The sequence below is a fragment of the Dermacentor silvarum genome, chromosome 8, assembly GCF_013339745.2.
Source record: "Dermacentor silvarum isolate Dsil-2018 chromosome 8, BIME_Dsil_1.4, whole genome shotgun sequence".
Classification (NCBI taxonomy): Eukaryota; Metazoa; Arthropoda; class Arachnida; order Ixodida; family Ixodidae; genus Dermacentor; species Dermacentor silvarum.
The window spans coordinates 15,820,727-15,848,427 of NC_051161.1; the positions used below are offsets into that span (position 1 = coordinate 15,820,727).

The following is a 27,701-nucleotide window of genomic DNA, read 5'->3' on the forward strand; positions in this document are numbered from 1 at the left end:
GGCGAAAAGAACAAATGTTTTTTATTGTCAACGAGGCAGGCTTGACCAGCAGGTTATGAATGTAGTGTTTTTTTTTTTTTTTTCTTGTGAACCCCGCCACTGACCCTTACCCCTACTTAGGCCATTGAGCCATTCTTTTCATTAAAGTTCATTCTCTCTCTTTATTATCAAATCCACACTTAACAAAACACATCCAGCAATTCAGGTTCAATAAATGCCCGTAATAGCACTGATGCTGAGAAACGCACATATCTGGTCAACACAACACCATCACCCAACACAAAACAATGCCTATAGCCATGCTTCTACTCCCTCATGTGGGATGATGCTACCATTGTACAAACAGCAAGCACTTTATCTTTTACTTTTTAACTTCTAGGCTTGTCACAACTTCTCACAATAAAATAAAAATTAGCTGCTTCCAGTATATGGAGGTGCTGCAGATGAAGAGAATCACTACTGCCGATACTCATAGGAATTTCATTGCAAGACACCATCTCAAAGACTCCTGTGGTAAACTCACCCTGGTAATTTGTGGATCAGGGCAAGTCTGTGTGCGCTCAAGCCACTTGGTGGCATGACCATCACACTGTTCCTGCACCTTGCACGAGTTGCTCTGCTGGCACCAACCGCATGCGTACTTCTCCGGAAGTTCCAGGCAAAGGCCACAGTTCTCTGACATGTTCTCGCATCGGTAGACGAGAACTGCACATGACACATACACATGTGCTACTTTCAGCATACCTGCACCACCCATGGTTCCTTCAAACAGCCTCACAAATGCACACACTGCCTGTCAAATGTCCCAAAACCAGCTGAGCGCAACCCCACCCAAGGGACAGCAAGCTATCAGACATTGCAGACAATGTTCAAGAGAATGGAGTGAGATTGCTTGGCCACATGCTATTTGGTCATGTGGTCACATGTGACCATGTGATTGACCACGTGACTGTTGTAATGAGACCTAACTTCTATGTGACCTTCCTCACATGTGACCACAGTCATATGGGAAAAAAACTACACCAGCAATAAGGAAATGAAAATGAAAGACAGAATAGTTAGGAAACGTTGTCAGAGCAAGATAACATTGAGAGCCATCCCAAAACCAAGTAGCTGAGGACAGAATGTCAAAGCATCATTAAGTGGGGGTAATAAATCTATGACAGGAACAGAAGAAAGTGTGAGGAATGAAAAATGCACCAATCACCCAATCTGCACTGGAGACAATTCTTATAACAAACGAGAACACACACACCACACACACAAAAAAAAACATACCATGGATATTCTCAGGGTTGTCCAGGGGCTTGCTACCTTCCCAGATGACTGCAAATGCAGCAGTGATGTTAGGAGCCTGTGTGCCGTAGTTAAACTGCAAAAAAGGAAAGAAAGCAATATTCCTGGATCAGGGGGCCTGGTGTCATTTTCGGAAAAGCAGAACGAAGTTGAATGCTTTAAAAAAAAGAGAAAGCAACTGGATGCAATGGTTAGGTTACCTGCATGTTCTCGCAATATATTGTGTCTCCCAGAAGTTGAGCATTCACTTGCTTCACTCTGCCTTCAATGTTGAACTGGCACACAAATCTCGTAGAGGCAATAAAAGGCTGTAAAGAAAGAAAAGAAGAAAAAGTGAGACGGTGAAATTAGTTCAAGAGTGATTTACCCTGAAAAGCAACCACAAGAAGGAAAACCATGCAAAACATACAAAACTATTAAAGAATCACTAACCTGAATATTTTCAACCTTGACTTGAATGCGCTTGTTGATGCCCATTGGCACGAGAATCTCAGTGGCAATGCCAGTGGTTGCATTGATACGTGGGCAGAACCCTGGTCCTGACCGAATGCTTGGCCCCACACTCTGAAAAAAAAAAAAAGAATAAATTGAATTATTTTAAATTTAGAAAAAGAGGAAAGACGAGGCAGTATGATAAACTGCAAAGTGAATGCAGATATGTGTCACAGCTCAGAAGCTACCATGTGACCTTTCCACCTAGTGTCACCAAAACTTCATTTGAAGAAATCATTTTCACAGATTCACTTATTCACTAAAACAACACTGTAATGGCAGTTCCCAATGTGAACTTCTGAAGAAACTATCACCGATATTGAGGGCATAACTTTGAGCGATAGCAAAGTAACTGCTCTACATGAGAACATGAGAGTTCTCTTAAAGGGGCCCTGAACCACCCCTCAGGCTTAGTGAAATAACATAGTCACCAGGTAGCATACGCTGCTGTGAACATCTCAGTCACGTTTTGCTGTCATACGCGGTGTGTGGAGCTCGCAAGCGGAGTGCGAAGTCATCTTTCTCTCAAATGCTTTCTTTTCAACAGAAGCCATGTTCCTCACTATTTTCTGGGCGCTTCATTTCGTAATAAAGCGGGTTCCCATACGTGGCTGCTATTGGCAGCTGCGATCGGCTATGTAGTGCAGATACTGCAGCCACCAGGGGGTCCTCCACGAGTCCACTGGCTAAGCGCACTGCGACTTGCTGAGGACAACTGCATTTGGCTTACGTTTAGCGTGTCGTAGGCACCAAAATCGGAAGTCATGGCTGTCTACGTTAACACCCAAAATTAAATTTTCAACTGCACGCCACAGTGACATTTAGAAGGCGGAGCATTCCCCTACGCCACAGCCTTCACAGTGCAAGGTATATTGAAGAAGGAACGGGAGCACAGTGGAGGCCGTGTTTAATTGCCAATTAACTCTGCTTCTGCTGAATGCATTGAAGTACGTTTTGCAGCAAAGTATTTCAGAAATAGCCTATTTTCACTTCAAATGTTTTTCTTCACTTCAATAAAACGTCATTAAGGGTCCCTTTAGGTAGGAATCAGTATACATTAAGGACAGCTGATTTTTGATTGCCAAATTGTGCAAAAGAGGTTAGGTCAATCAGATGCTTTATCTAAAAGATGTACTCTAACTTGTATAATGAGCGATGAACATGTAGGCTTACAAGAGTTCATGCATAGGGAGGTTATGAGAGATGCAGAATTTGCAGTGACAGTGTAAGAAACGGTAAATCCAAAACTGTCCGTCCACGGATGCTTAACTGATTTTCACAGGCAAGGAGAACGAGTGAAAGCATTCTCACCGATACACCCGTGACGAGGATGTCGTTGCGGCAGTTTTCGCCCGTGTCATGAGTGCAGCGGTGCCCGCCGACACACCAGTCACAAGGGAAGGGACTGGAGACACACTGGGTGCACCTGCATACATCACAAACACCCAGAGGCTGTTGCTAAGGCTGAGCTCACATGCCAAAAACCTAAACATCAAACGGCCCTTGTTCATTTCTTATGAAAGTTAGGAGCAGGTGGTGTAAGAACTATACACAGCAGCCTTCTATCAGGCTGGTTGGCAATATGCATTATGACTGGCCTGGTCACTTTTCAATGATCAATAGTTTTCTTATTGTGGGACCATAGCCGTGCTATTTGTGTGGCTACCAATCTCTAAAAGATGCAGTAGAGCTGTTGCACGATAGCGGACTGGATTTGAGACTCTAAGAAGAGCTCTAGTTCTGTGCTTTCACCTTATATTCATCCCATCACCATAACTTTCATCTATGCTTTTAATCCCCTTTCTCCTTCCCCAATGCTGATCAAATGGTCACAGCTTCATGACTTTGGCGTTTGGATATGTATTGCTCTCTCTTCTGCTCTCATATGTTTGCTTTGTTTCCACTTGTGCCCCGGCTACATGCACATTAATGTCGACAGGCCATTTACCTTGAAATGAACATGCCTTTGCAGATTATGCATCTGAAGCAAGGCACTGTACAGCTGGGCAATAGGCTGCCAAGACTTTTATAACTAGCATCCTGTCATGAAAACAAAGGCTGCTTTCAAACAGTTTCACCACCTTTGCATGTAAAATTGCTTTCTCTTGGCCTAATGGCTTTCTTCAAGCCTTCCCTGAGAGAACTGTGTTTGGGAAAGGACAGAAATGCAAGTCTGCAAATGAGCGTTTTTGATTAGAAAATCACATTGGTGGAAAAAAACGCCAACTTGCAGAATTTGGCACAAACTGTGGTTTGAAAGCCTTTAAAAACCTGTCACCCAGCAGATGAGATGGCTTTCAACATACCTAGTAACTATGTTGTGCTACGTAAGGAGCAAAACAGAAGCCCAATAATAAGTCAGCTTACGTGTTAAAATGACGCTGAAAAGCAAGAGAGAAAGAGTTTGCGTCACTGCTTTTGCAATAGCCGAAAGATCGTGAAAGCTTTCTTCGGATGAAAAATATGAACAAGGGGGAGCACTCACGAAGTGTAGGTACTGCAGTCGTAGAAGGTGAAGTTGGTCGCTACAAAGTCAGGGTTGCTCTTCATCCTCACAGACAACTTGGCAGTGAAATGATCTGCAGTAAAACAATAACATTCAATAAGAAGAGAGCACAGAAGTCTAGTGCCCAAAATAAAGCACAAATAGAACAAAATACAGACTGATAGACGGAGTACTTGACAAGCCTGTACACATTTTAAAGGACATCATTAAAGTGTTCCAAATATTCGAGTGCTGAAAAATGTAAGAAGTGCACAAGAGGAGGCTCTGTGCTGGCTTAGGCCAAAAGAGGTTATAAGAACTGGAAATAAAATATCACTGTATTGACTTGTATTCTTGCTTGGAAAAACTGTAGTCAAAATGACTGTGTAACGACAGCTAACCATATGCTTAGCAGTGGGACACTCTGACATTGCATGTGTCAACATACTCAAAGTATACTACAAAATGTTTAAGGATGCAGCACTCACAGCAACATATAAAAACCAGCTTGAATACAATTTGCAGAAGCATGCACTAACACACTACAAAGATACAAGCAAGTGGAATTTGTCAACATTGCTACGAGGACAAGAATTCCGATCTTATGGCACCATGTGGATGTATCCATACTATCCTCTCAGAAGTATTTCACACTGTGGTTTTATGAGGACAGCAGCACCTAGCACAAGTGAGTTGCAGCAATGATAACACATGTAAACTGTCAGCTATTGGTAATGTTTGTTTTGCATTCAAACATGCACACTTGATTGCAAGTTTCCAGAGCACAAAAAAAGCAGACTGTTATCCTTGCTTTGCTAATCAGCCTGTACACAAGCATATCTGCAGACTGCTTGTCAGGTAGCTTTTATCGGTTCTCATATCTTTCCGTTTCAAAAGGAAAAGATTATCAATTTGATTTGATTAACTTTATGCTACAGAGGATGCACTGGTACAATGGTACGTTCTTCCTAGGCTCCAGTGCTTTGGAAAATTCTGCAGTTGGGTTAACATATTATGTTTCTAGAAAATTAACTTGCACAGTGACTGTTCTCAAGTGTATGTAGATCCAGCTTTTCTTTTGCTATTCAAATTACTTGAGCACTACATTAGTAAGCCTCACCCTCTGTTGTTACAAGTTTCATTGCCTCCTGTGCAGCTTGTATAAAAGCATTGCAGATATTGCAACTGGATCTTCTTAAAACCAAGTAAAAGCAATGAGTTGCTCACGTTCGCCCGGAGGGATTGGTGGCAGGGAGTCCGTGTGCGGGGTGGGGCAGCTGACACCGTTGGTCAAGCGGGTGGCATTGGTCTCCAGAGTTTTTGAGAAGGCTGTGAAGGCGCAGAAGAACTGGCCGTCCAGCACAGGAAGGTTGCCAATCACCAGGCTCAGCTGCAAAGCAACATGGCATTTGGGTGAGCACAATCAGTTGATGTCTTAAGAGGTAGTAGTCATGATGTTTTGATTTGCAGTAACAGGGAAATTATGTAGGACAAACAAGTTAAAGGTTTTCAGACTACATAACAAGGCAGGGTATGATTCTATTCGACAAAACATTAGCTGGTGACACATAACATAGCATGGAAACATATAGTGTACAGAAGAACTGTGGTAACGTAACCCCTACACATAAGAATCAGATTACCACCAGCAAGCATTACATCATCACACATCTTTATATCCAGTCTGGCCGTGAATGAGTAGGACCGGGAACTTTTGCAAATAAGAGTACAATAATATGCTAGTGTGAATAAAGGTATAAAGTTTTGGCCGTGAATGAGGTTACAGATGCAATTCAAGACTAATGTTTGGAGCCTTACCTAAAGATACTTAAAAGACTGTTATGAAAATAAGTAGAAAGCCAGTAGCTCTCTTGAATAATAGAACTGTCACAGCACCATGGCACCAGTCCTCTAGTAAATGTAGCACATAGGCCTGCAACTGCTGCAACTAGCACAAAGCTCATCCCATTGCAGCAACTCCAATATCATAAACTACTGTATGAAATATGCAGAGTATGCACAAGGTTACATAACACGCTACTTCCACAGCACTTTGGAAAAATGGGTATCTCTTTATCTTGGCCTGATTGCAAGGCGACTACCCATGGTAGATTCCTAAAAGTTTTCGCTGAAGAACAGAAGCAATAACTAACGAGAAACCTTCCAGGACGTAAAAGCCAGCAGTGCACTGACACACGCATTCCATTTCCACTGGGCTCTCATCTTTCCCACTGAACTCTGTGTATGCACAAGTACTACTCGCAGAAAGAACAAAGACAATGCTACTCACAATGCGAGCAGTGGTTCGTTGGATCTGCGCTGGCTGCACACTGGTGATGGTGGTACACTTGCCACTTTTGTAAGAAAGCCAGTACAGTGGGTCCTGGGCAGCTTCAGCGCAGTTGCTCCTAAGGCTGCATCTATGGGAAACATATCACAGTAATGAACAACAAGGTCATGACCAGAGAGAGGGTTCATTAGATTATCATGCACACGGTCCCAAGACTTGCATGCTTAATGCTATTTCACTTGATAATGCTATCCCATATTTTTGCAACATAGCTCTACAGTATGCAATGAGTCTAGGGACTAATAACTAACATATCAATTACCTCTTTTTTTCATAACTCAAGTCTGCAATAAGAGCGAGGAAGAATGCAACATGAAGTGTGCTGGACATTTTCTGCATGTACCTACTAGCAACAAGCAAACTTATAATCAATGGCAATAATTATCAGCAACACAACAATTGCGTACCGCAACTGCTGACTTAATGCTAACATTCTAATGTCTCGATCTATTTGTTAGCTGCCTTTCCCAGCTTGCACAAACAATGAAATCACAAACTGTAACAGAGAGAAAAAGAGGAGACAATATAGATGACCAAGCTACAAATGTAGCATGGACATATGCTATATTTGTTAAGCTAAGGTTAACGCATAAAAGAATCAGCAAAATCTCATAGCACAGAGATTCAGATGTGCTTAGAGCAAAGGTGAAACGACTTCAGCCCAAATAGCCCTTGATTAACACACAAGATAAGGTCCCCCTCCCATGATTGCTCATCAACATCAGCCTCAAATCTTTTGTGAAATGAAGGGTGCTTGATAACTTTGGTAAAGATGAACAATAAACACGATGAAGTTCAAGGAGAATGTTGTGCAAAACAAAGCATTTGTGAAAGGAACCACAAAGTTTGTTATATACAATCAACTGATGTTCACATACTTGTTTTCCAGTGAACACCAGCCACAGTAAGGGTCTTGAGCACCAAGGCAGTCTATGCAAGTCTTGTACTGGTGGCACTCTTGGACTTTCACCCTTGTCACCTGCAAAAAGCCACATGACCAGTCAAGCTAAACAGACCTGGTAATATCATACACAATTTCCATCCAGATCCTTCCTAGTAAAAACATGGCAAGAGAAGATGTTGAAGCTGCCGGTGCTTTCCACCTACATGCAAATAAGATTTTTTGCCAGACTGACTCCCAAAATACAAGTCTCAATTGAACGCAATCAGGTGACAGAGATTCAAAATGGCTGGCATGGAAATTTTGTTTGAACATGAGCAATATTCATTTACTCCATGAGAAAATATGATGTAGCAGCTGGTGCCACAAGTGTACTCATTCAGTGACATATGGGTGGTCCAGTGCTTACAAAGCTATTGCATTCCTGGAGCAGCTTGCTTGAATGAAGGGTTAAGTGACAATACTCTATTGGTGCTCAAAAATACACCAGTCTCAGACTAATCAATGGGAAATAAAAAAAGAGTGTGGCTTACATTTAGCAGCACCGTTGCACACAGATATGCGAATTGAAGCTATTGACTTCAGAAATATGTAAAACTTAATTAATGGAAAAAATATTTCGAATGCATTTGATTTCGTCAAACCTAGGAATTACCACCAGCCTGTTGCGTGTATTCATAGCGAGAAAAACAAGCACTTGTAAAGGTACAGATGTGCATCTATCCATTAGCGCAAGTTAGAGAAAAAGTTTGCATTATCACACGGACAACTAGAGTGATAGAGTGGTACACGAGAAGTATACATCCCACTGAGTCACTGAGCACCCTTTCATCTTAACCTGGCTTGTCAAGGATTACCTTGGTTAGCATGGTCGGCACAATTTTGCAAATAGAAAGTCACAACTTTGGTTGTAAAAGCATGCTACAGTAAAATGCGAATGTCCCCAACAGCTGTAAACGTATGTACATGGCTAGCGCACTTAGGGTGTATGTGTGTGCTCCCACACACGCACGGCCAGCCCGACGCGGTTACCACTACGGAGCAGCCACACGCTTTACGTTTCGTCAGAGCGGGCTTCGATTTTTAAGTTCGAAATAGAACAGCGCCCGAAATCTGCCAATGATCCGGAAAAACAGTGCACGTGTGCAACCGTTCAAGCGAGAGAAAAAAAGTAAGAAAAATAAAAGAGAAAAGAGGGAGGGAGGGGGGAAGCTGCGGACAGAAAGAAGGCTGTTACCAAGGCAACCACCCAGCATCGAAAACAACGGGGTTATATAAAATCAAAGACAATGAGAGTTGGCGCGGACAAACCATTGAAATCGACAAAGCAAACGCGCCGCCGACGTCCGCGTTGTTGCCATGGAAACGCATCACATTCGCTAAGGAGGAGGAGGGGACACCTGTGGCCAGGCACAGTGTGGAAAACTGACTCGTGCTGGAAGCTGCGCGGTTAGCACTGCCATTTTTTTTTAATAAAAGGAAAATATAACGCATTTTTTTCTCTGTCGTCCGCGCTCATTGCATTTTCGAACACGCGTACAGCGTAGGAACATTTTTTTTTTTAGATAGCTCGCACATATGGTACGAAGCCCACAAAGGATGAAAAGTTCAGCTCACCAGGAGAGAACGTAACTGCGCAGTTGACTGTGGCTGACATGGTTTTGTAAAAGCCGCATCTACTTCCAAGCTTTGCGTTTATCAAGCCTGCCCACAGTTTAAGAAAAAAAAAATGCTTATGACAGTCCCGCGCAGTTGCTTTTGTGGCAAGGAAAAAGAGGATAGGCACTGCTTGCAAAAACTCAGCCTGCTTATTTGTAGACCGCGGACTACGTATTAAAAAAAAAAAAATGCGGTACAATAAAGCAGGTGGGGTGGTGGATGCTATTCAAAAGCCGCGGCGCGAAGCGGTTGAGAATGCCCCACAAAAGTGGGGAGTATAGAGCCGACGAAACAGACAACCTCTAAGAAAGCGAGGACTGCTGCGCGGTTGTGAGCATAAAACGGAGCGCAAATGAGATACGCTCACCAGAACAAAGACAGCAGCAGCAGCACTGCAGGGAAGAGGCGGGAAATGAGGGGGAAAAAAAAAAAATAGACAGAATGCGAAAGAACGGAAGCGTCGCTACAAATCTACGCCGCGCCGTTCGCGAAACCGAGGAGCGAGCGGCGCGTAATTGATATGCCACACGCTCCTCGTTCGCTGCAGCTTCCCTCCCGTTTAGCCCGCGAAGGGATGCGCCAAGCCGCGCCCTTCCACGACGCCTATGCGGGTGTGTGTGTGTGTCTGTACGGGTGTAGCAGTACGCAAGCAGCAAAATGTAAAGAGCCAAAGAGAGAGAGAGAGAGAGAGAGAAAAACGAATACTGCTCAAAATTTGATCGCGGCGGTAGCAACCAACCCCCCGTGGCATTTTCCCTGAATGCCACGAAAACGCGCGGATGAGAGCGTCGGGCTGCCGAAGGCTGTCGGCTACGGCGAAGCGTTGCCACCCGAGCGCGCGCTCGCCGTTTCACTGACGGCGAGAGAAAGTGAATTTCACGGATGGAGGAGCTCGAGCCACAAGACGAGTGCAGCGGCGGTGCGGAACGACTTTTTCGCCGCCACCCCTGCAGGGTGCGCGGTCGTCGCGTTGCGAGCGTGTAATGGGCGATATACGGGTTGATCAAACGCGCGCTCATCAAACGAGGCCAGAAATTCGACAGGTGTGTGCGTGTGTGTGCCCGCGCGTGCGTGCTGGCGTCTGAACACGAATCTCGATCATTCACAGCACGCCTATACCTATCATTCACGCGCTCCCTTTTATGCCGCGAAAAGCCTACACGTGCATAAATGCGACGTCGCCCCGTAATTCTCAGAAACAGCCCCAAAACGAGAAAGCTGAGAAACATGGCCGTTAGCAGCGGTGAATTGTAAGCCTTCGACCAAGTACACATAAAGGTATAAACTGTACAACTCGGGCAAATCGACAGGGCAGATGGTTTCTGCTAGTAAGTCATTCTTAAACACAAGACAAAACTCGGCAGCTTGTATTCGTTAACATTACTGGACATAATTTTTCTTTATTATTCCATCTCTCTCGAAAGAAGGTTTCGGGTTGTGGGAATCCTCGGATCCCATAACCTCCGCACGGGCAGCGAACGTCGCGTACAAGCGCATGCGTGCCAGGGAGAGTTGGGAGAGGGGAAACTTTCCTTCCGCGGGCGGCGCGCGGGAATCGCAAGCGCTATCAGCGCCACCGGGTGGGTCACGTGAGATCCCGCTGATATCGCCCGGGTCTCTTTGGTCTCCAGCAAGCGGCGACGGCGGAAGTCTCCGCCGCTGCTCCCGTATTCCCGCAATTGGTTAGTCAACCGCGTTCTTGCCGCGGCAATCGCCGCGGACGCCCGTATTTCCCCAGTCGGTAAGTCGGAAGCCCTTCTTTACCTAGTGTATTATTCTCTTCGAGGGAACCCTCAGCGATGTCAACTATAGCTAGCTGGCCTGCTCGAAGTGTTAGTTGCAGTCGTAATAAATGCTTTCCGAGCGTACACGTGGTTGTCGTCTTTTGTTTCCTCGAGCTTGTACCGGACCGCGGTTGATGCGCAGGCATGCGCCAACCGCGGGGCTCGGTGTGTCGAGGCAGAGGGCCGTTGGCATCCCCCCATATCGCGACAGGGTCAAGACACCAACATAACCAGGATCATTCTTCCAAAAGAAGCTAAACGCAATGAAACATACGCCCGAATATGGCTGGATCGAACCCGCTTCTATGAATCCGCCGCCGAGCTTCAGTGGCTACCGCGTTTCTCCTGCTCAAAAGGTAGCGGGTGCGATTCCCGACCGCGGCGACCGCATTCCGCGATGGGGACAGAATTCGTGAACCCTCGTGTACCGAGCATACGGCGCATGTTAAAGAATTAACCGCAGGAGGTCACAAACGAATCCGAGGCTCTCCACTATATACAGCATCGGGATCCCATAATACATGTCTTGTTTTAGGACGATATAACTAACCAGCTAACTAACTAAAGCCAGCCAATCAACCCACCAGTCAACCAACCAGCCACATATTTCTCCCGTTCAGTTTAAACATGCCGCAAACTTTGAATAAATAGACAGATTTCTTGCATGCGTAATGTCCCATCACGCAGTAAAATAACGGACGCGTCTACCATTATGACGATAAGGGGAGGATGACAAATGCGATGAAACAGTGGGGGAAAAAATCAAATATTAAAAGTTATGCTCCAACAAGGCTTGATGTCGGCGACAAACAAGAAAGCCGCACATCAAGCCCTCCTATACGGATGTCATCAAGCCGCGGCCTGCGTACGGCGAAAACAACTAAGAGAATGGAAAAGGAGAGAGACGCGCCTAGCACCGCGGCGACGTCCTAATGACTTTGCAGCGGGGCCCCAACGAGTGAACAACATCCCGACGATGCAGTTTCATTTCTCCTGACGCATTTCACTAGGCCCGTTATTCATTGCGGGATAATAAAAAAAGAGGGCTCGCGCTTTCAACGCAGCTATAAGAGGGCAAGAAAATAGGAAGGAAAAGACATGCACATAGCAAACTGACTCCACATGTCCGTCTACAGCATAGCAAGAAAACAGCAGCGGGTGAAAGCGAGGACACAGAGAGCAGGAGGAGGAAACACGTGCATAATAAATGCTTCCGCACAGGCAACGAAACACTTTTTCAGGCGCGTATGGGAGCAATCCTGGAACCACGATTCCATCCATCATCGATCGATGGCTGCCTCCGACGCAAACGCTTCCCCCGGGTGGCGCCTCCGTTTTTTTTTTTTCGTTTTTTTTTTTTCAGGAAAAAGAAAAACGGAATACCGTCACAAAAACTAGCGATACGAGCAACGAACACCTTCCTACCAATCAATCCATTCATCCCGCCTGTTCCGAAAAGACAAATAGGCAGAGAGAACTGAAACCATGCACACCCGCTGCTGTGGCGGCATGGACAATGAACCGAACGGCCTGTTCCCATTGCCCTCTACGGATGCGGCATTGCAAGACTGAGAAAACGAGATCGAAATGAACGAGTCCGGCAGAAGAGGAGTGAAACTAAACTGGGGCAGGGGAGGGGGGCAGATGAGAGAGAGAGAGAAAAGGTAATTAGGTCGTTCGGCAGTGCCTCTAGAGAGTGCAAAGGCTGGACATTTGTATACGAAAAGGTAGAGCGCAACCCTATGTATTGTCATCATCTCGACCGTATAGACCACTCATGCGTGACGTATATACATTGCGCACCCTTTAATTCTATAGACATGCTGGCCTGTACAGACTGTGGCGAACTTCAGCAGTTTCCGTGGCTGCAGTGCGGCGGGAAAGTTGTGCAGACACCTCCTCGTGTACAGCCTATGTCCAAATAAACGAGGCCACTAAGAAAAGAAATTGTGGCGCAGACCGCGGCTGCGTCGTTCGTGAACCGTGCCACTCCTGCGCTAAATATTCCTGCAGTGAGAACGAGTGTTCGCGAATCCCTCTCCAGAGCTCTCGAACAGATGTGGATGGCACTAGAGGAGGCAGCTATAATACCGTCACCTTCGAAATGCACGGTTTCGGTTCATTTAAGGAATGTCGTATACATGCGCAACGAATGAGCACGGTACCAAACATAAAAAAAAAAGCCACGAATTTTCCTCGGAACGATAGCGGCGCACCCTTTCGCTGAGCCATGTCTGCCGTGGTCGTTTTTCTAGTCTATCCTTTCAAGAAGTAGCGGGGGACAAAATAAGAACGTGTACATATTCAACTTTTCCACGGCTATAGGAGGAGATGGGGAAAAAAGAGTTCGTGTAAAAACCAGCAAAGAGAGAAAAACTATAACAGCGAGAACAACCCGGAAGTCTGCTTACTGTTATGTCGAAAGGCCGTGCGCGTCAAGCCGCCAATGCGGCAACGCGAGCCAGAGGGTGGACGGCAAGAGGGACGAAGCGCCGCCTCTTCATCTCTCAAAGTCGCCCAAACAGCGGCATTACGACCGCAGGCGCCGCGCATTCGATTGGGGCGCTCGCTCGCTCCTGCTCCTCGAGACTGCATGTGCGCGACGCGTACACACGGGCAGATGCGAGAAGAAAACGAACAGCCCCCCTCCACAAGCAAAGTACACGAAGACCGAAAAAGGACGAGACAGAAAGCACGCCGAGCCAGCCGCTCGGCCTCCCTCCAGCGTCGGCAAACGCGAGGAAATCGTGAACAGGTTGAGCACCACCAAAATGCCGGCACCTTTTCGGAAGGCATAGATAGAGCCGGTATAAGACAACCAGCGCGGAGAAATGAGCAAATACGGTTGCAAAAGACGCGGCGTGATTGTCACGCGCCAGCTCGGGTATAGCAACTCACAGCAGCGAAATATATACGCGAGGGGCGAAGGCGCCTACCAATCACGAAATGGACTGCAAGTATACGGCGCCCGATTGACTGATGCCCGCTCTGCGCCTTCCGTAAGGCTGCACTGATCTATCGAGACAGGCCATAAAGCGCTCGAAGCAGAGCGTCCGGACGGCCAGTTTCCCGAAACGCAGCAGCACAGCACAGGCGAGCATACGGAAGCGTGAGCGCCAACCGCCGGCGGGTTGGAAAGGCCACGGCGCGCGTGGCAAATCCCCATACTGTGCCTCGCTAAATACTGTGCAGCGCTGGAGCGGGTGTCACCTAATCAGGGGACGAGCTCGCAAGGCTTGGTTGATTAACTCGTCGAGTTTGACGTTCAAATGCAAGACTTCTGAAACCAGACAGACCGCAGTGGATTGCTCCGGGTTAATTTTGACCACTTGAGATCTTGACGTGCAAAGCTAAGCACATTGGCGTTTTCGAATTTCGCGCTTTCATATCTGGACGCGGCCGCAGGAATCGACACCATTCGAAACCTAGACACCATTCTCGCGAAACTACAAGGCGCCATAGCCACCAAGTTGCCGTGGCGGATGAGTTCGCGAGCATATTTATTTGCAAGGTGCAAGAGCTCGACACCTGAACTAGCGAGTAACTTAACCGTTGCCCTGCTACTTAATTGGACGCAGACCCATGCAGTAACACACTGAGTGTCTCAAATGCGTTCTTTTGTTTCCGAAGGCTTTTATCACAACAAATATTTCATTTGGCGCCATTCCACTAGGGAAAACGAGAGCCCAGCTGTCGGCGTTCCCAAGTCCAGCAGCTTATCGTATTATATATTACTACGAACCATATAGCAGGCTTGGTAAACGGACAATGTATTGAAGCGTTGGCCTTCGACCAGAAACGATTCTGGGTGGCCGAACGCTAACCTATAGCGAACAATTGTTTCCGAAGAGTCAATCGAATTCAACTCCCGATTATCCAAGGCCACAGTTGTAGCGTCTATAGCGCTGCACAGATTTCGCGAGACAAAAGAGCCCAGCCCCTCTTTTATTTTTCTCTGCCCCCGGGCAGCGGCGGCGTCGCCACTTCAATCTTCCGAGCGGCCACCGCCGGCTGTTCCTCGCCGACAACAACGACAGCATGGACGATGGGGAGAAATTCAGGAGGCGCTCGCAAAGGCAGAAAGGGACAAAGATAACGAGGGAAAAGCACAAAGGCACGCGCAGCTTGAGGCCCCGAAGACGTCTCGAACACATCAAGACCACCGGTGCACGAGCGCGGAAAAATGGACATCCAACAACCGACAGAGCGGTCGAATATTGTAAAACGGACCCCCCTTGACAACATGCGCCTTTATTTTCCACGTTTGCTGGGGACGCATTCCTCCAGGCTTATTTTTCGATCGCGAACAGGAAGCATGAACGAAAACGCACATAAAGAGCAGAGGAGACGGCTTTCAAAGAATTGCCGTCTTCGGTGGGAGGAAAAAAAAAAAAAAAAAAAAGCCCGAACGCGGGAAAAGTCAGGCGGAGAATGCCTCGGCGATTGCACAGCCCGCTCGTGGAGTGAACGAGATTTTAAGGTGGTTAAACTTCCGGGATAACGCGTCTCCAGAATACGCGTTATCTTGACACTTCTTTCTGGTCATGTTCAATGCAAAATTACAATATATATATATATATATATATATATATATATATATATATATATATATTAACATCGCAGCAAAATAACCGTAGTAGACCTAAATACCTGGGCGACAACCAGACCCTGGTAAAGAGGAAGTCGGGTGCGAAATTCCGCAAGTGAACTTTTCCTGCCCGTGTGCCTTGACCACCGTGGCCTTGACACAAACTAGATGGGGGACGTCGTGCTAGTAGCGGAAACAAAGTGCAAACGCGCGAGCTGGTCCACTGGTGTCACCAACCTTGCGCCCTTTCCCTTTGGCGCTCTTCATAAGTGGCTGTCTCAATACTGCGGCCAAGATAACGTCGGCGATCTTGTGCAGTGAAGCCTGCTAACGGAATATTGCATAGCCGGCGGATGAGCGGTTCCCGCAATAAGTAACTAATACGGGATGTGGAAACATCGGCGCCCTGATGCCATACACACTTTTCCACCACTTATATCCGGGCGTCCAAACAGCTGCGCCACGAACTGCTGCTGCAAGCAGGTGCAAAAGACACAGGTGTTCTAGCTTTCGTGCCACTTTCCAGCATGTGTCCTCGCACGCTCGCAGAAGTCCGATGCGGACAGGGGCCGCGACCCGGGTAATCTCATCGCAAAGAAAAGGTCTATAAACACGTCCCGTGTTTTGTTTTTCCCGATTAGGTTCTATACAGCCCAAGGAACAGGCGCTTCGGACACTTCCCGCTTTCATAAAGTGCAGTTTGCGCACGTTCTCATCCGCTTCCGCTTTTCCGGTGACCGTCTGTTCCGAGCGCCCTTGCGGTCACAAACAACGGTGAGCCACTCACGCGGGCGGCGATTTATACCTCAATATACAGTGCGGCCCACTCGAGTGCCGCCCCGTCTGGACCTGTCAGGGGCGCAACCGGCCGCGCCGTTGCTTCGTCGGGCAAGAACGGGGCTTGCCGCCGGCGCGCCTGCTCCTTCCGGCGTGCGGTTCATCCGCTTGTCCATTTTTCTCCGGTCACCTCGCACCCCCAGAGGTACGAGGGGGGATGGGAGAGGAGTGAGTTAGCGCGCACCGGGCGCGACGCGTTCCCTTGTTCGAGCGAACGGCTCGGAACACCGGCACAACCGAGAGGCTTGTTTGATAGTGAGCGGCGTCCGCCCCGGTGAGGAGAAAGAACGGCGCTGGATGATGGATGGCGCCGCTGCCGCCGGACGTCTGGGACGGGACATTATGCGCCCCTCACCTCTTTTTTCGAGTGCCGCGTGCGGTGTAGGCACGCTAATTCGGTTGACCAGCGGCCCGGGACTCGACGCGAAGGGAACTACATCGGAACATACCGCGGCTCTGGGCATCGCAGCCACTTTAGGGAAAGAAAATGAAGCCACGAAGCGGCTAACCTGCCTTTTTTCCGATGAACGATAGGGCGGTTAAAAAGCGGAACAAGCTATGTAATATAACTAAGGAGCGTAGGAAATTACCGGCTTCTAACGAAGAATGCACGGGAAAGACAACCACACAGCTCTCCCGGTTCTATGCGTGTTTTTCTTTTTTTTTTTTTTTTCACGCCTTGATTCTAAAACGGCATACTTGAGAGTCACTTCTGCTGATTCATGCTCAAAGGAAATAAGCCAGCTTCCGCACGGGTCCGTCACTGCGAAATGCGATGAACGTTGATGCCGGTGGCAGAAAACGTCGTGGGAAAAGGGCAGTTCCTCGTAAGCGTTTGGAAGAGACGCGGGATAATAGATAGGCACCTCCGGTTCTCCAAGAAGAATCTGTAGGAGGGTAAGCGCGTGAAATGACAGGTAGAGGGAGGTTAATTACGGACTGCCACTAGCATGCGCAACTATTTAGCGGCGCATCAGGTACAATAGGTAAGCACTGAATCGCCATAATAGCTAACTAGTTCAATGATCTATCATACGCGCGGCGGCCCAGCGACGGAAAAATGTACCGAAGGCGAACGATGAATGGGTAAGTACCTATCGGAGAAGTCAAGGAGAAATGACAAATCACTTGGGGCACGTCCATCAAGAACTTTAAGTTCGCGTACTTAAAATACGAATAACCATTTCAGCGGCTTGATGTAAGATAATGGCTGCGGAAGGCGCAGCCGATGGATCTCGACTCGAGTTGAGGTCGCAACCGGGAACCTTCAACGTGTTATGAAACTTCGGTTTGCGAATCAGAGGTACGGTCAAGCTCAAAGAGGCGATCTAAACGGTTGTGAGAATCAGCTAACCCCGAAGTAAAAACTAGGATCTGCACAAAACAAAGCGTCTGAGGGGATTACTCGTTACTATTCGTACCCACTCGAAATTTTTGGCTACGGTTATTACATGCTGAGCTAAACAATCCGCTTGCAAGAACAGCTGTGACCCCAATCAATACTGATGGAGACTACGGTCGGCGACAACCTAAGAATGCACATGTATACTGCTGTCCAACACAAAGATAACTCTTATAGATGCACCTGCCAATTACATTTTCTCATTTCCGTGACCTCAAGTATTTCTTGTACTGCTGCGTGTGCAGACGGCTAACCTCGCCACACAGATATATCTGTGTGTTCCTGGTTTCATGATGAAACCTGAACGAAGTCTTGTCAAGCTTTAGGGGACATCGAGTTGTTATTTTCCAATTATAGCTTTGCATTCACATTAGCAGAGCACGTCAGACGTGAGCGGACTTCAGGTGGCGCGGCTCTTCTTTAGAGGTGAAGTCGGGTCAAGCGCTGGCTTCACCTCTCGCGGGGTATGTAAATATCGGTATAGTGTGCTCGAATGGGGGTGTTCTGGTATTCTAGCAAACTACAGTTTTGGAGGTACGGAGGGTGGATGCATTAATGAAACATGTTGTTGGGCAAGTTGGTACATGCTTCATACAACGAAAAGACGCAACACAACAAGGAAAAGACAGGCGAAAGGAAAGGGCGTCTCCTCTGTCGTTTCAGAATGGAACTTGTCAGATATAGTCGCATACGGTAAGATATATATATATATAACTAATTTTGGCAGTATAACCTTGCACGCTCTGATGCGGGGGCTAGGGGAGCTCCTTAGAGGGCAAGTTTTCTCAATGCAGAATCTAAGCTCAGCGATTCCCGTCTTGAAAACGCATTCGGCGTGGAGCGGGGACTGGAAGAAGGGGGCGCACGATGACGCTGCCAAGAAAACGAGAAGTTGCCGAGAGACTTTACTCCAGAACAGTTCCGAAGAAAGGCAGGATTTGTCGCACACGACGTCCTCCGCACAAAAGACGGTCGGAGGAGAGAAGAGAGAAAGAGAAAACTAGTGATAGAGACGATGCACCAAAGCCGACGAAGACGCAACAGTCTCAAATAAAGAACGTGCTTTCATTTTTCCTTTTTTTCACGGGCTGCCGAAGCAAATACTCGATTCTTGCCCGCCTAAGAAGACTGCAGCGCAAGTAGAAGACCACGAGGCCAATCCGTACAGTGAGGGTTGCCAATCCGTTTCTGAAAGGCCCTCTCAGCTTTTCGCCTTCTGTCAACAAAGGCGGTGACGCAAAGACGCACGGAGCGGAAGCTCGATGGCTCCCGGACCCCGAAGAGGGCGGGGAGGCCAGTGACGTAAACAGGATTTTCGTTTCTTTGTTTAGGTGAGTTTACGTTGGGTATTTCTGTAACTCTTGACTGAGGAGATCACGAGGAAAAGTGTGCTACGAATGCAGCACCTGTCCGATTTCTTTTTTTTTTTTTTTTTACTTTCTGAGGCGAGGGGGGAGACGGTTTAGCACCAAAACACCTTTGAATAATACACAGTGGTTTCTAAGTGTCAAAGTTACAGCTGCAGTAACGAAATATAAAGAAAGAAAGAATAATTAATTTAGGTGAACAGCTCCGCATTAATTTTGTCTGCCTGGGGCTCTTGTCGGAATGCCGTCGCAACGACGGGAAATCGAACCGCGGCCTCGTTTTCAGAAGCAGAACGGTCCAGCCAAGGCGAATCGAGCGCGAAGATACGGTAGCACTATACGAGTTCCAAGGGAAATGTATTCACACCTGTGCCGCTTCTGTAGCTGCCCCGGCCGACCTCCACTGTTCGCCGCTGCCCCATTTGGAAAGGGAAACGAAGAGAATCCACAGAGCCAGGGAACAAAAGCATATGTGTGCGTGCGGTCCACGGCGACCGCTATAGGAAAGACACGCGATCCGAGCGGGTATATATAATATAGGGGGCGGAGGGTCGCCACTCCGAGAGCCAAGGCTGTCCGGCATCCTATGAACTCGCTGACGCTCGAAGAGCACCGCAATTCTTCCCTCAACACTGGATCCAGTAGAGCAGAACAGAACCTGCAGCAGCCGACTACTCGCCCCTGTCCCCCGCTTCGCCCTTCGCCACGAATTGATTTTCCTTTTCGGTAAAGGCGGCGCCCCCGGCGCATACCCCCCCCCCCCCCCCCCTCCCCCATACGCCTCCAATGCCGTTTCGCATTCCTTCCTTCCCTTTTATTTTCCCCCTCGGGGCACGGTTTTGAGGCAGGCAGTGCGGTGAACCTTTCTTTGTTGGATTGGGCGAAGCGGCTCTGTCGCTGTCTTTTCCTTCGCTTCCCGCCAACCTGCCTACTTCTTCGTCTTCGACCGATCACGCAGGCGCACGCAAGCGCACGGCCGAGTGCGCAGGAGATTCCAGCACAGTCAACCTCGACGCGTGACACGCTCCACGATACGGCTCTACGCATCGAGTGGAACACCGGCACAAGCAGCGAGGGCGTGCGCGTACGCGGCTACACACACATACGCGCGCGTGGTCTCAAAACTAAATTCGAACCGAAACAAAAGGGGGCCGAAAATCGATACAACGGAAGGAGGCGGAGCTAGCAGCAATGCAGGTAAGCGCGCGTAACACGTTTTCTAGAGATAAGCTCTAACGGGGGGGAAAACGCTGGCGCGTTTCCGACGGGCACAACGACTCAACGCGAGAAGGTTAGCAAGCTTGCGCGTTCTGGGTCTCGTGACCAACAACAGCACCGTTAATTGGCGTACACCACAACGAGGCAGGTAGGCAGCCAGACACGGCTATACCCCTGCATCCAACCGAGTCCTCCTCCATTCAATGACACCGAGAGAAGCGACAGACCCCGTATCCCGACGTAAAAGCAAGGACGTGAGGATAGAGAGACAGGGGGAGAGGGGATGGCGAGTTTAGAAGAGCGTGCCACGAAGGGGCATGTCAGCGAGTACCGGTGGTGCCGCCCGCGATAGCGCCGCTGACAGGCTCGCACGAGCGCCGTTCAAAGGCAGGGGACGACGATGTCGGAAGCGGACTCGCGCGCGCGCTGTCGTGACGCCGCGGCGCGCAGCGTTCGCGACGCAGCAAGCATACACGCACGCGCAGCTTCGCGTCCCACTGCCTCTCAACCCCTCTACCGGACTTCCTTGTCTACCGCCTGAAAACTCTCACAGACCCCCTCCGCTCCTATCAGCGGGCAAATCGAACAGGGAACGCACGAAACAAAAGATGTCGAAGGGAGAGGGTGTGAGCGCTCGCGTGCTCGCTGGGCCCGGCGAGATGCTGCCCTCGCTGAACCCGTGACGGACGGGAGGATGCATCCGCCAAGAAAAAATGGGACGCAGGTATAGTCTCGTTTATCGCGAGCGCCCGACTCGAACGGAAATATCGTACCATGCAGAGTATACACCAGGCAAGCGTGCCAGTGCGCAACCAGTTTGAGCGCAAAATTAAACTTCTCGGCTTCTGGTACTTCTTATTAGCGGAAGTATATAGTTAAAGGGAACAAACGCTGACAATGAAACAACGTGTCACTGCTGCGGCCAATACATGCTTCTCACAATGTTTGCAGGAAAGAAAACTTAACCGCTGTCAACAACGGCAGAGGGAGGTTAGAGAGATAGCGAAAGCTACGCGAGAAAGGACGTGGGGTACGTGCGGCTGTCACTGTATATACAAGAGGCAAGGGAAAAAAACAATAATCCGTAAGTTAGTTCCTCTTTTGCAGTATTTGGTCGTGACACGAACGCGGAACTTCGACTTTGAGAAGCGTTTCCATAGCGGACACACTGCACCGAGTGTCCGCTAGGAATTCGGAATTACAGTTGACTGAAATATATACACACGCATTCACTAGCCAGTAAACAGCACTGAAGAGCAACGCTGAGGGGGTGTGTGCGGTTGCGTAAGCTGGCACGCAAACAGGCCACGCTAACTCACCGTTCGCTCGGTCATCACGTAGAGGTGCTCGCCGTTCTTGTCGAACAGCATGTCCGAGTTGACCGGCTTGCCTTCTTCGATGACGCTGTCGCTGTACTCGAACGCGTTGGTCACGGACTCCACCACGGCCTGCGAAGAAAAGGCGAGGGGAAATCAACAAATGCCAGCTGTACGCGCATCGCGACGAACTGACGTCCGCTTCACAAAAAAGCCTTACCGAAGTCCCGCAATGCTACATGCCGCGAATGTGACCCCGTGTTCACGTAGCGTTCACGTGCAAAATGCAAACAGAGATTGCATGGTTTACTTGATAGCTAAGTCGACAGGATATCGCAACGCATAGAAGACTGAAACCCTTGGTACTTGCGCAGCCATGTACAAAAAATAGAAGAGAAAACCTCAAACGCAAGAAAGAAAATCTGTTCCATGACATTTCAACCACAGAAGAAAGAAGCAACACAACTCTTCTTCCATAAGAACACCGCACTACTGCCCAACAGGTTTTATTAATGTCCTCTGAGCCGACATGAGGATAACAGCGCATAGTCGAAGGAGCGACTATGTCCCATCTAATAAAGGCCGCAACGCACGTTTACCTGAAAAAAAAAAAAAAAAAAAAAAAAACCGTGTCGCAACATCATTTAAAGGGGCGGTGGCCGTCTCTCATGTCCGACGCCATCAGACACCAATCAAACCCGGAAGTTAGCTCTGCGCTACGCTGCGTGCGCTCCAAACGCTGTGCCGCCGTCACGTTGCGTGTGGAGAGCGACACATCAACCAGTCGGGGATCATGCACGTACAAATTACAAAGCGACAGAGACACACAGAGAGAAGAAAGGAAGGGAGTGTCGCAACGCCATGACGCACGAATTCGAACAAAAGAGACCGCACCGCCTGGGATAGCGGCGCTAGCAGTAATGATAGGAAAGCTGGGGGCGTCGCAAACGAAAAGGGGGGAAAATAATCAAAATCACGCGCGGCGCCGGCCGTCGGAACGTGATCGTCACCCTGGGCGCGTCCTGCCGCTCTAACAGAATTCGGCACTGCCGCCCGCCGGCGACCGACGTGCGCGAAGGACAAGGGGACGGATAAGAGGGGTAGAGGCAACGGGGGACGTGGTCGTATAGCGTTAACATTGCTGGCGACAGCTACGCAGTACACAAACCAACATGCAAACGAGGTGCGGTGAGTGTCGCAATAACCGGAAGCGTTGCGATGAAAGCCGCACTTTTCAACGCGGCTTCTACCTGCATTCAGACCGCACGAGTGACAGCGAGATAAGGGTAGTGTATCACAACGGGAAGTGAACGTGACCTCGCTTCGTGCCGTCGCTTCACACTCACGAGGCACGTATCGGTTCAGCGCATCCACATCTGCCGCTGAAAATAAAAGCCTAAGGTAATAACCGAAGCTTCGTGTACGCAAACACTACAACGGCTTCTGAGCCTCGTATCGACAAGAGCTAGCCAAGCAATCGAAAACAAATGAGCAACATTGACGACTTCCGAAATTAGGACACGGTAAAAGTGACCTGGAAACTTCTTTCAACGACGAGGGTCGGCGCAAGTTGGGCACAACGTTGCATGCTGGTTCTGCCCACGAGCCACGGGAAAACTTTCAACGCGCGCAATACGAGCAGGTCTTTCGAGAGACGCCAACGAACCGACAATGCGACGAAGGATACGCGGCCAATGCATGGTGCAACGGGGGTATGCGCAGTGCTCCAGGTGGAGCAGCGCGCCGTGGGTGCAAGCGAGAAGCCGCCCCCAGGACGGCTGGCGCCGCGCCGCAACCTCGCGAGGCGACAGCGGTGCCGGACCCGTGCGGGAAGGACTCGAGCCTAATCGGGGATCAATATGCGCTCGCCCGTCAGGAGTACAGGACGCGGGCACACACGCGCGCCGGACACCGGTCACGTCGGCGGCAGAGGAGGCAGGCGGCACGCAGCCGGCCGCGCTGGATTCCTCCTGCATTAAACATGTTCGCCCGAGTGGTCGCTGCCTGGGCGCGCAGCCAACGTCGCGACAAAGACGCGCCGCCTCCTCCTCGTCGTTCGGACGCCTGCGGTTCTCCCTTTCGGGCCTCGGATCTCTTTGAAAGCACGCGCGCAACCAGATCGGACGAGTGAGAGACTGCTCTGTCACGGCCCACCACAGCTGAACGCGAGGCAGAACTCGAGGTGTGTTTGTGTCTGCCTCTCTCTCTATCGGTTGCGGCGGCGAGCGTCGTCGACGTCGTCGCGGCACAGTGACAGGCGCGATGATAAATCGTCGGCCCGGAGGGAACGGCGCTCGCGCGCCCCGACACATGCCGAGCTAATTGCGCGAGCGTACGCGTGGCGTCCCAATCACCGCGCGCCTGCCGCAAGAAGCTCGAGGGCGCACTGCGAGGCCAGTTCGGTATGTTTGTGCAGGCCGCGCGGAACAAGCCCTGCTGGCGATAGGCCAACTCCAGCTTTACAGCGACGCTGGTATTCCGGTTGCTCCTCCCCATTGCTGTTAAAATTGTTATTCTGCGTAAGACACTCACTTTTCTACTCTTTTTTTTTTCTTTCCACACAGCTGTCTCTTTTTAGACGTAACATTGTGTGAGCGATCCTTGACCTGCCCCAATGAGGGAAGAAATATAAATCCCACCCCAGACTGCTCGCAGGGAAAGCTGTTGCGGCCAAGGCATAGCGGTATCACAGCAAATATACTCAGAATGCATTAGAGTGTGTAATAAGCAACGACAACTTTCGTATCTAACCATGTCGTTTAATGGCACAACTATGACCCCCCCTCCCCCCCCCCCCTTCCCCCATTTTTTTTTAAAGATTCCTACGGTTTTGACTTATGGCTGCCGTACTTAGAAGATCGCTTTATTGCAGCACTGCGCCGCAGTGAGGAAAGGCGAGCGTACGAGGAGAAAAGCGGCGGGTACGCGCGCAACCATTCTACCCGAGCACCATAGGTAGGCAAAGAATCGCCTCGAGTGCCACACTCAGCCGCTCTCAGGGAGAATCCAGCGATCAAGGATAAAGTGACGGACACAAGCGCAGCCGTTCTCGTACAACGTCGTCATGACAGCGCTATACAGCCGTATTTGAAGTACCGCTTCACTGTCGCACTTATCCGCTGTCCAGAGAAGCCAGCGCGCAAGGAGCATAAAGCGTATACACAAAGCCGCCGCCACCGACTCGGTGCTGGCGCGAAGGGCGCGGCATCACACTGGCAAAGACGGGGGACTGCGGCGAAGGGGGGAACTGGGGCGGAATGAGACGCCACTCGAAACGGAACGGGCCCGCGATAAACGACAGTCGCTACGGAAGGCCCTTGGCGGCCGGCCGGGGCACGATGGAGAACTCGGTTCCATCGCAGCTCTCTTTTTTTTCTTTATACTCGTCGTCGTCCTGACCACGTCGCGAGCACGAACAGGGAGGGCATTAGCGGCGGCGGCGACGACGACGTCGTCGGTCACGAGAGTCCTCGAGGGAGCACCTCGGCCGCTCTGGGCGCGCGTCGCCGACGCCGCTGATTGCGCTTAATGCTACGGGGAAGCGCGACCCGAAACTGGGACCCAACTCTTTATATAGAAGACGACGCTCGTTTCGCCAACGGTATACTCGGGACAGCCGGCGGAGGAATGCGGGCGACACCGACGACAACTTGACGACCACCCTGGCGCACGATATGAGAAGAGCCTTTTTAGAAATACTAGGCCGTCTTTTATTTATTAATTTTCCTTTCTTTCTCGCTCTTCTTTTTTTTTTTTTTCGTACTCAATGTTTAGGCGGGCTCGGAAAACGGGGGAAAACAACTGCAAGAGGAAAGTTCGCGGCTCCGTGACGATATATTCGAAATAGGGCCGCGACCTTGCTTTTTATTCTAAAGCTCAGGGTCCGATAGCGCAAAAAGAGGCTGGCCAATCCCGAACAAACGTTACGAATTAAAAGCTCCGTTAACTGGGCGCCAGTCAACGTCGATCGCCTAGCCTATATAGTTGTGTTGCACCAGTTCGACTAATAATGAGGAAACCATGGCCTGTACGACCATCAAAGCTAGTGGAATCGTCTGCACAGCCCGACCTCAGAAGACGATGCTATATGCATCGGTCTAAATTAAAGGTCCTGAATCCGAGTCGGTAATTCCGCACTGCCGCGACAGAGACTCACTGCACTCGTTAAGGGCGCAATGCAGACCTGGAGCGCTTAATAACGGTATACGAACTGACTGCAGCGCCGTGCTACACGCGCGGTCCCCGTCCACACGCAAGAGCGAATACCGTATGTAAAAAACGATTATATATATATATATATATATATATATATATATATATATATATATATATATATATATATATATATATATATGCCCATTACAACACCGATATACACTTCGCTTCGGGCGGCGCAATTATCCCGAGATCCACTCGCGTTTCCGTCTCCCGGGCGACCCGAACTCCGCGCCGCGGGCGACACGCGATGGGCGCGTTCAGTCGCGACAGACGCGCAGCGCGGAAAGCGATTTCCGCACGGAACGGGACACGCGCACGCAGACAGGGAGACCGGCTTCGCACCCCGCCCGGCCGCCGCGCTCTGCCTAATGAAGACACAACAAACACTCGACGCCTTAACGACCTCGGCGCGATTTGGCAAACGACGGGAACAAGAAAATGAAGGAGGAGATATAAAATGAGGCAGACACTGCCCGAAGTGGCGAAAAGCTGGGAGCGGTTCGAATTCGAGAGCGCTGCGCGGCACCCGAGGGAACGAAACGCAAGCACGCGGCGATCGCTTTCCGGCTCGAAAGAGACTCAGGCACGGAAAGCGTGCTAGGTCCGAGTGAGAGAGAAAAAAAAAGATTAATAAAAGAGGAGGAGGTGAATCCGTGCTCTCATTTATTAACGCGAACGCAGATTACTCCCAAGGCGCCGAACCACGTTCGTGGCCGCAGACGCATTGCCCGCGGGAAGTGCGCAAAGTTTCGCCATAGAGACAATTCCGGTTTCGCGACAATAAAGAAAATGAAAGAATAAAGAAAGAAAGAAAGAAAGGGCGAGGGTGGAGAACTCTTCAAACCGAGCTATCAATCACCGCTCGCGCTGACAGTGAACTGAGTCGCGCCTCGAATATGCACGCACACTATGCGCAGTTATCGCAGTCCGCGCGCTTTCTTTTCTTTTTTTTTTTTTCCCGGTCGGTGCGACGTGTTCACATTGCTCCGAAAGTCGCGTCAATCGCTCGCAAAGGTCAGAATTTCGACAGGAAAGGAGACGATCGACGCGGCGAAATCTGTCTACGGAAGAAAGCTATTCGTACATACATAAAAGAAAATAAAAATAAAACCGCGAGAGGTGAATGCAAACGCCTCGGCATTTCTCTATCGTCCTCTTCCCAATTCCTATTTGAGAACCTCCGGCTAACCGCGTATACTGCTTCTGAAACGGAAAAAAAAAAAAAAAAAAACACTCTGCCGCGAAAGGCGCGAACGCGACAGAGGTCGCAGAAACGAAGTTTATTCTCGCGCGAATCAACGGCCGCCACCAATGGGATCTTGAATGCGTATACGATTTTCTCAAGTCGACGTCCCGACAACGGCAGACGGCGGACCTGGACTCTTTGCAGCACGAATGGGATTCCAGCGTCCTTGCTTCTAAAGTGCACAATTTGGCCTTAACACAAACAATAAAAAGGGGGGAAAAAAAAGAAAGAAAAGGGAGAGGCATCGAAAGAGGCGCCGCGCTTCGCGGGAAAGCAGTTCACCGTCTCTTCTCTGGTCCGCAACTGCTTCTTCGACATGTACGCGTATACGGGAGAAAAGTCGCTACCGCCCGAAAAGAGATAGCGTCTCTCCTCCAGAAGCTCGAAAGAGAGCAGCCACGCCCGCACAGCCATTGCTCATCGCAGACAGCGAAGTCGAGAGAGAGACGCAGTCGAGCACCCGGCAGTGAAAGAGACTGGCGCGTAAGGGAGATAGCCGCGATAAGGCTCCAGGCTTCACACACGCTGGCGCGCTCACCTTT

At 49.5% G+C, this 27,701-nt stretch overlaps 1 protein-coding gene across 8 annotated transcripts in view; it reads right to left on the bottom strand.

Annotated features, from left to right (window-relative positions):
- LOC119460676 (plexin-A4-like) overlaps positions 1 to 27,701 on the bottom strand; it is a 356,289-nt gene that overhangs the window by 30,024 nt on the left and 298,564 nt on the right. For all 8 annotated transcript variants that reach the window (XM_049672066.1, XM_037721722.2, XM_049672065.1 and 5 more), the window contains 10 exons: positions 21,699 to 21,827; positions 7,502 to 7,602; positions 6,564 to 6,693; positions 5,501 to 5,663; positions 4,274 to 4,367; positions 3,100 to 3,214; positions 1,729 to 1,860; positions 1,497 to 1,604; positions 1,279 to 1,372; positions 524 to 705 (listed from right to left, as the gene is read on the bottom strand). In XM_049672066.1, coding sequence (XP_049528023.1) covers positions 524 to 705; positions 1,279 to 1,372; positions 1,497 to 1,604; positions 1,729 to 1,860; positions 3,100 to 3,214; positions 4,274 to 4,367; positions 5,501 to 5,663; positions 6,564 to 6,693; positions 7,502 to 7,602; positions 21,699 to 21,827 — 1,248 coding nt within the window. The remainder of the gene's footprint in view (positions 1 to 523; positions 706 to 1,278; positions 1,373 to 1,496; positions 1,605 to 1,728; positions 1,861 to 3,099; positions 3,215 to 4,273; positions 4,368 to 5,500; positions 5,664 to 6,563; positions 6,694 to 7,501; positions 7,603 to 21,698; positions 21,828 to 27,701) is intronic.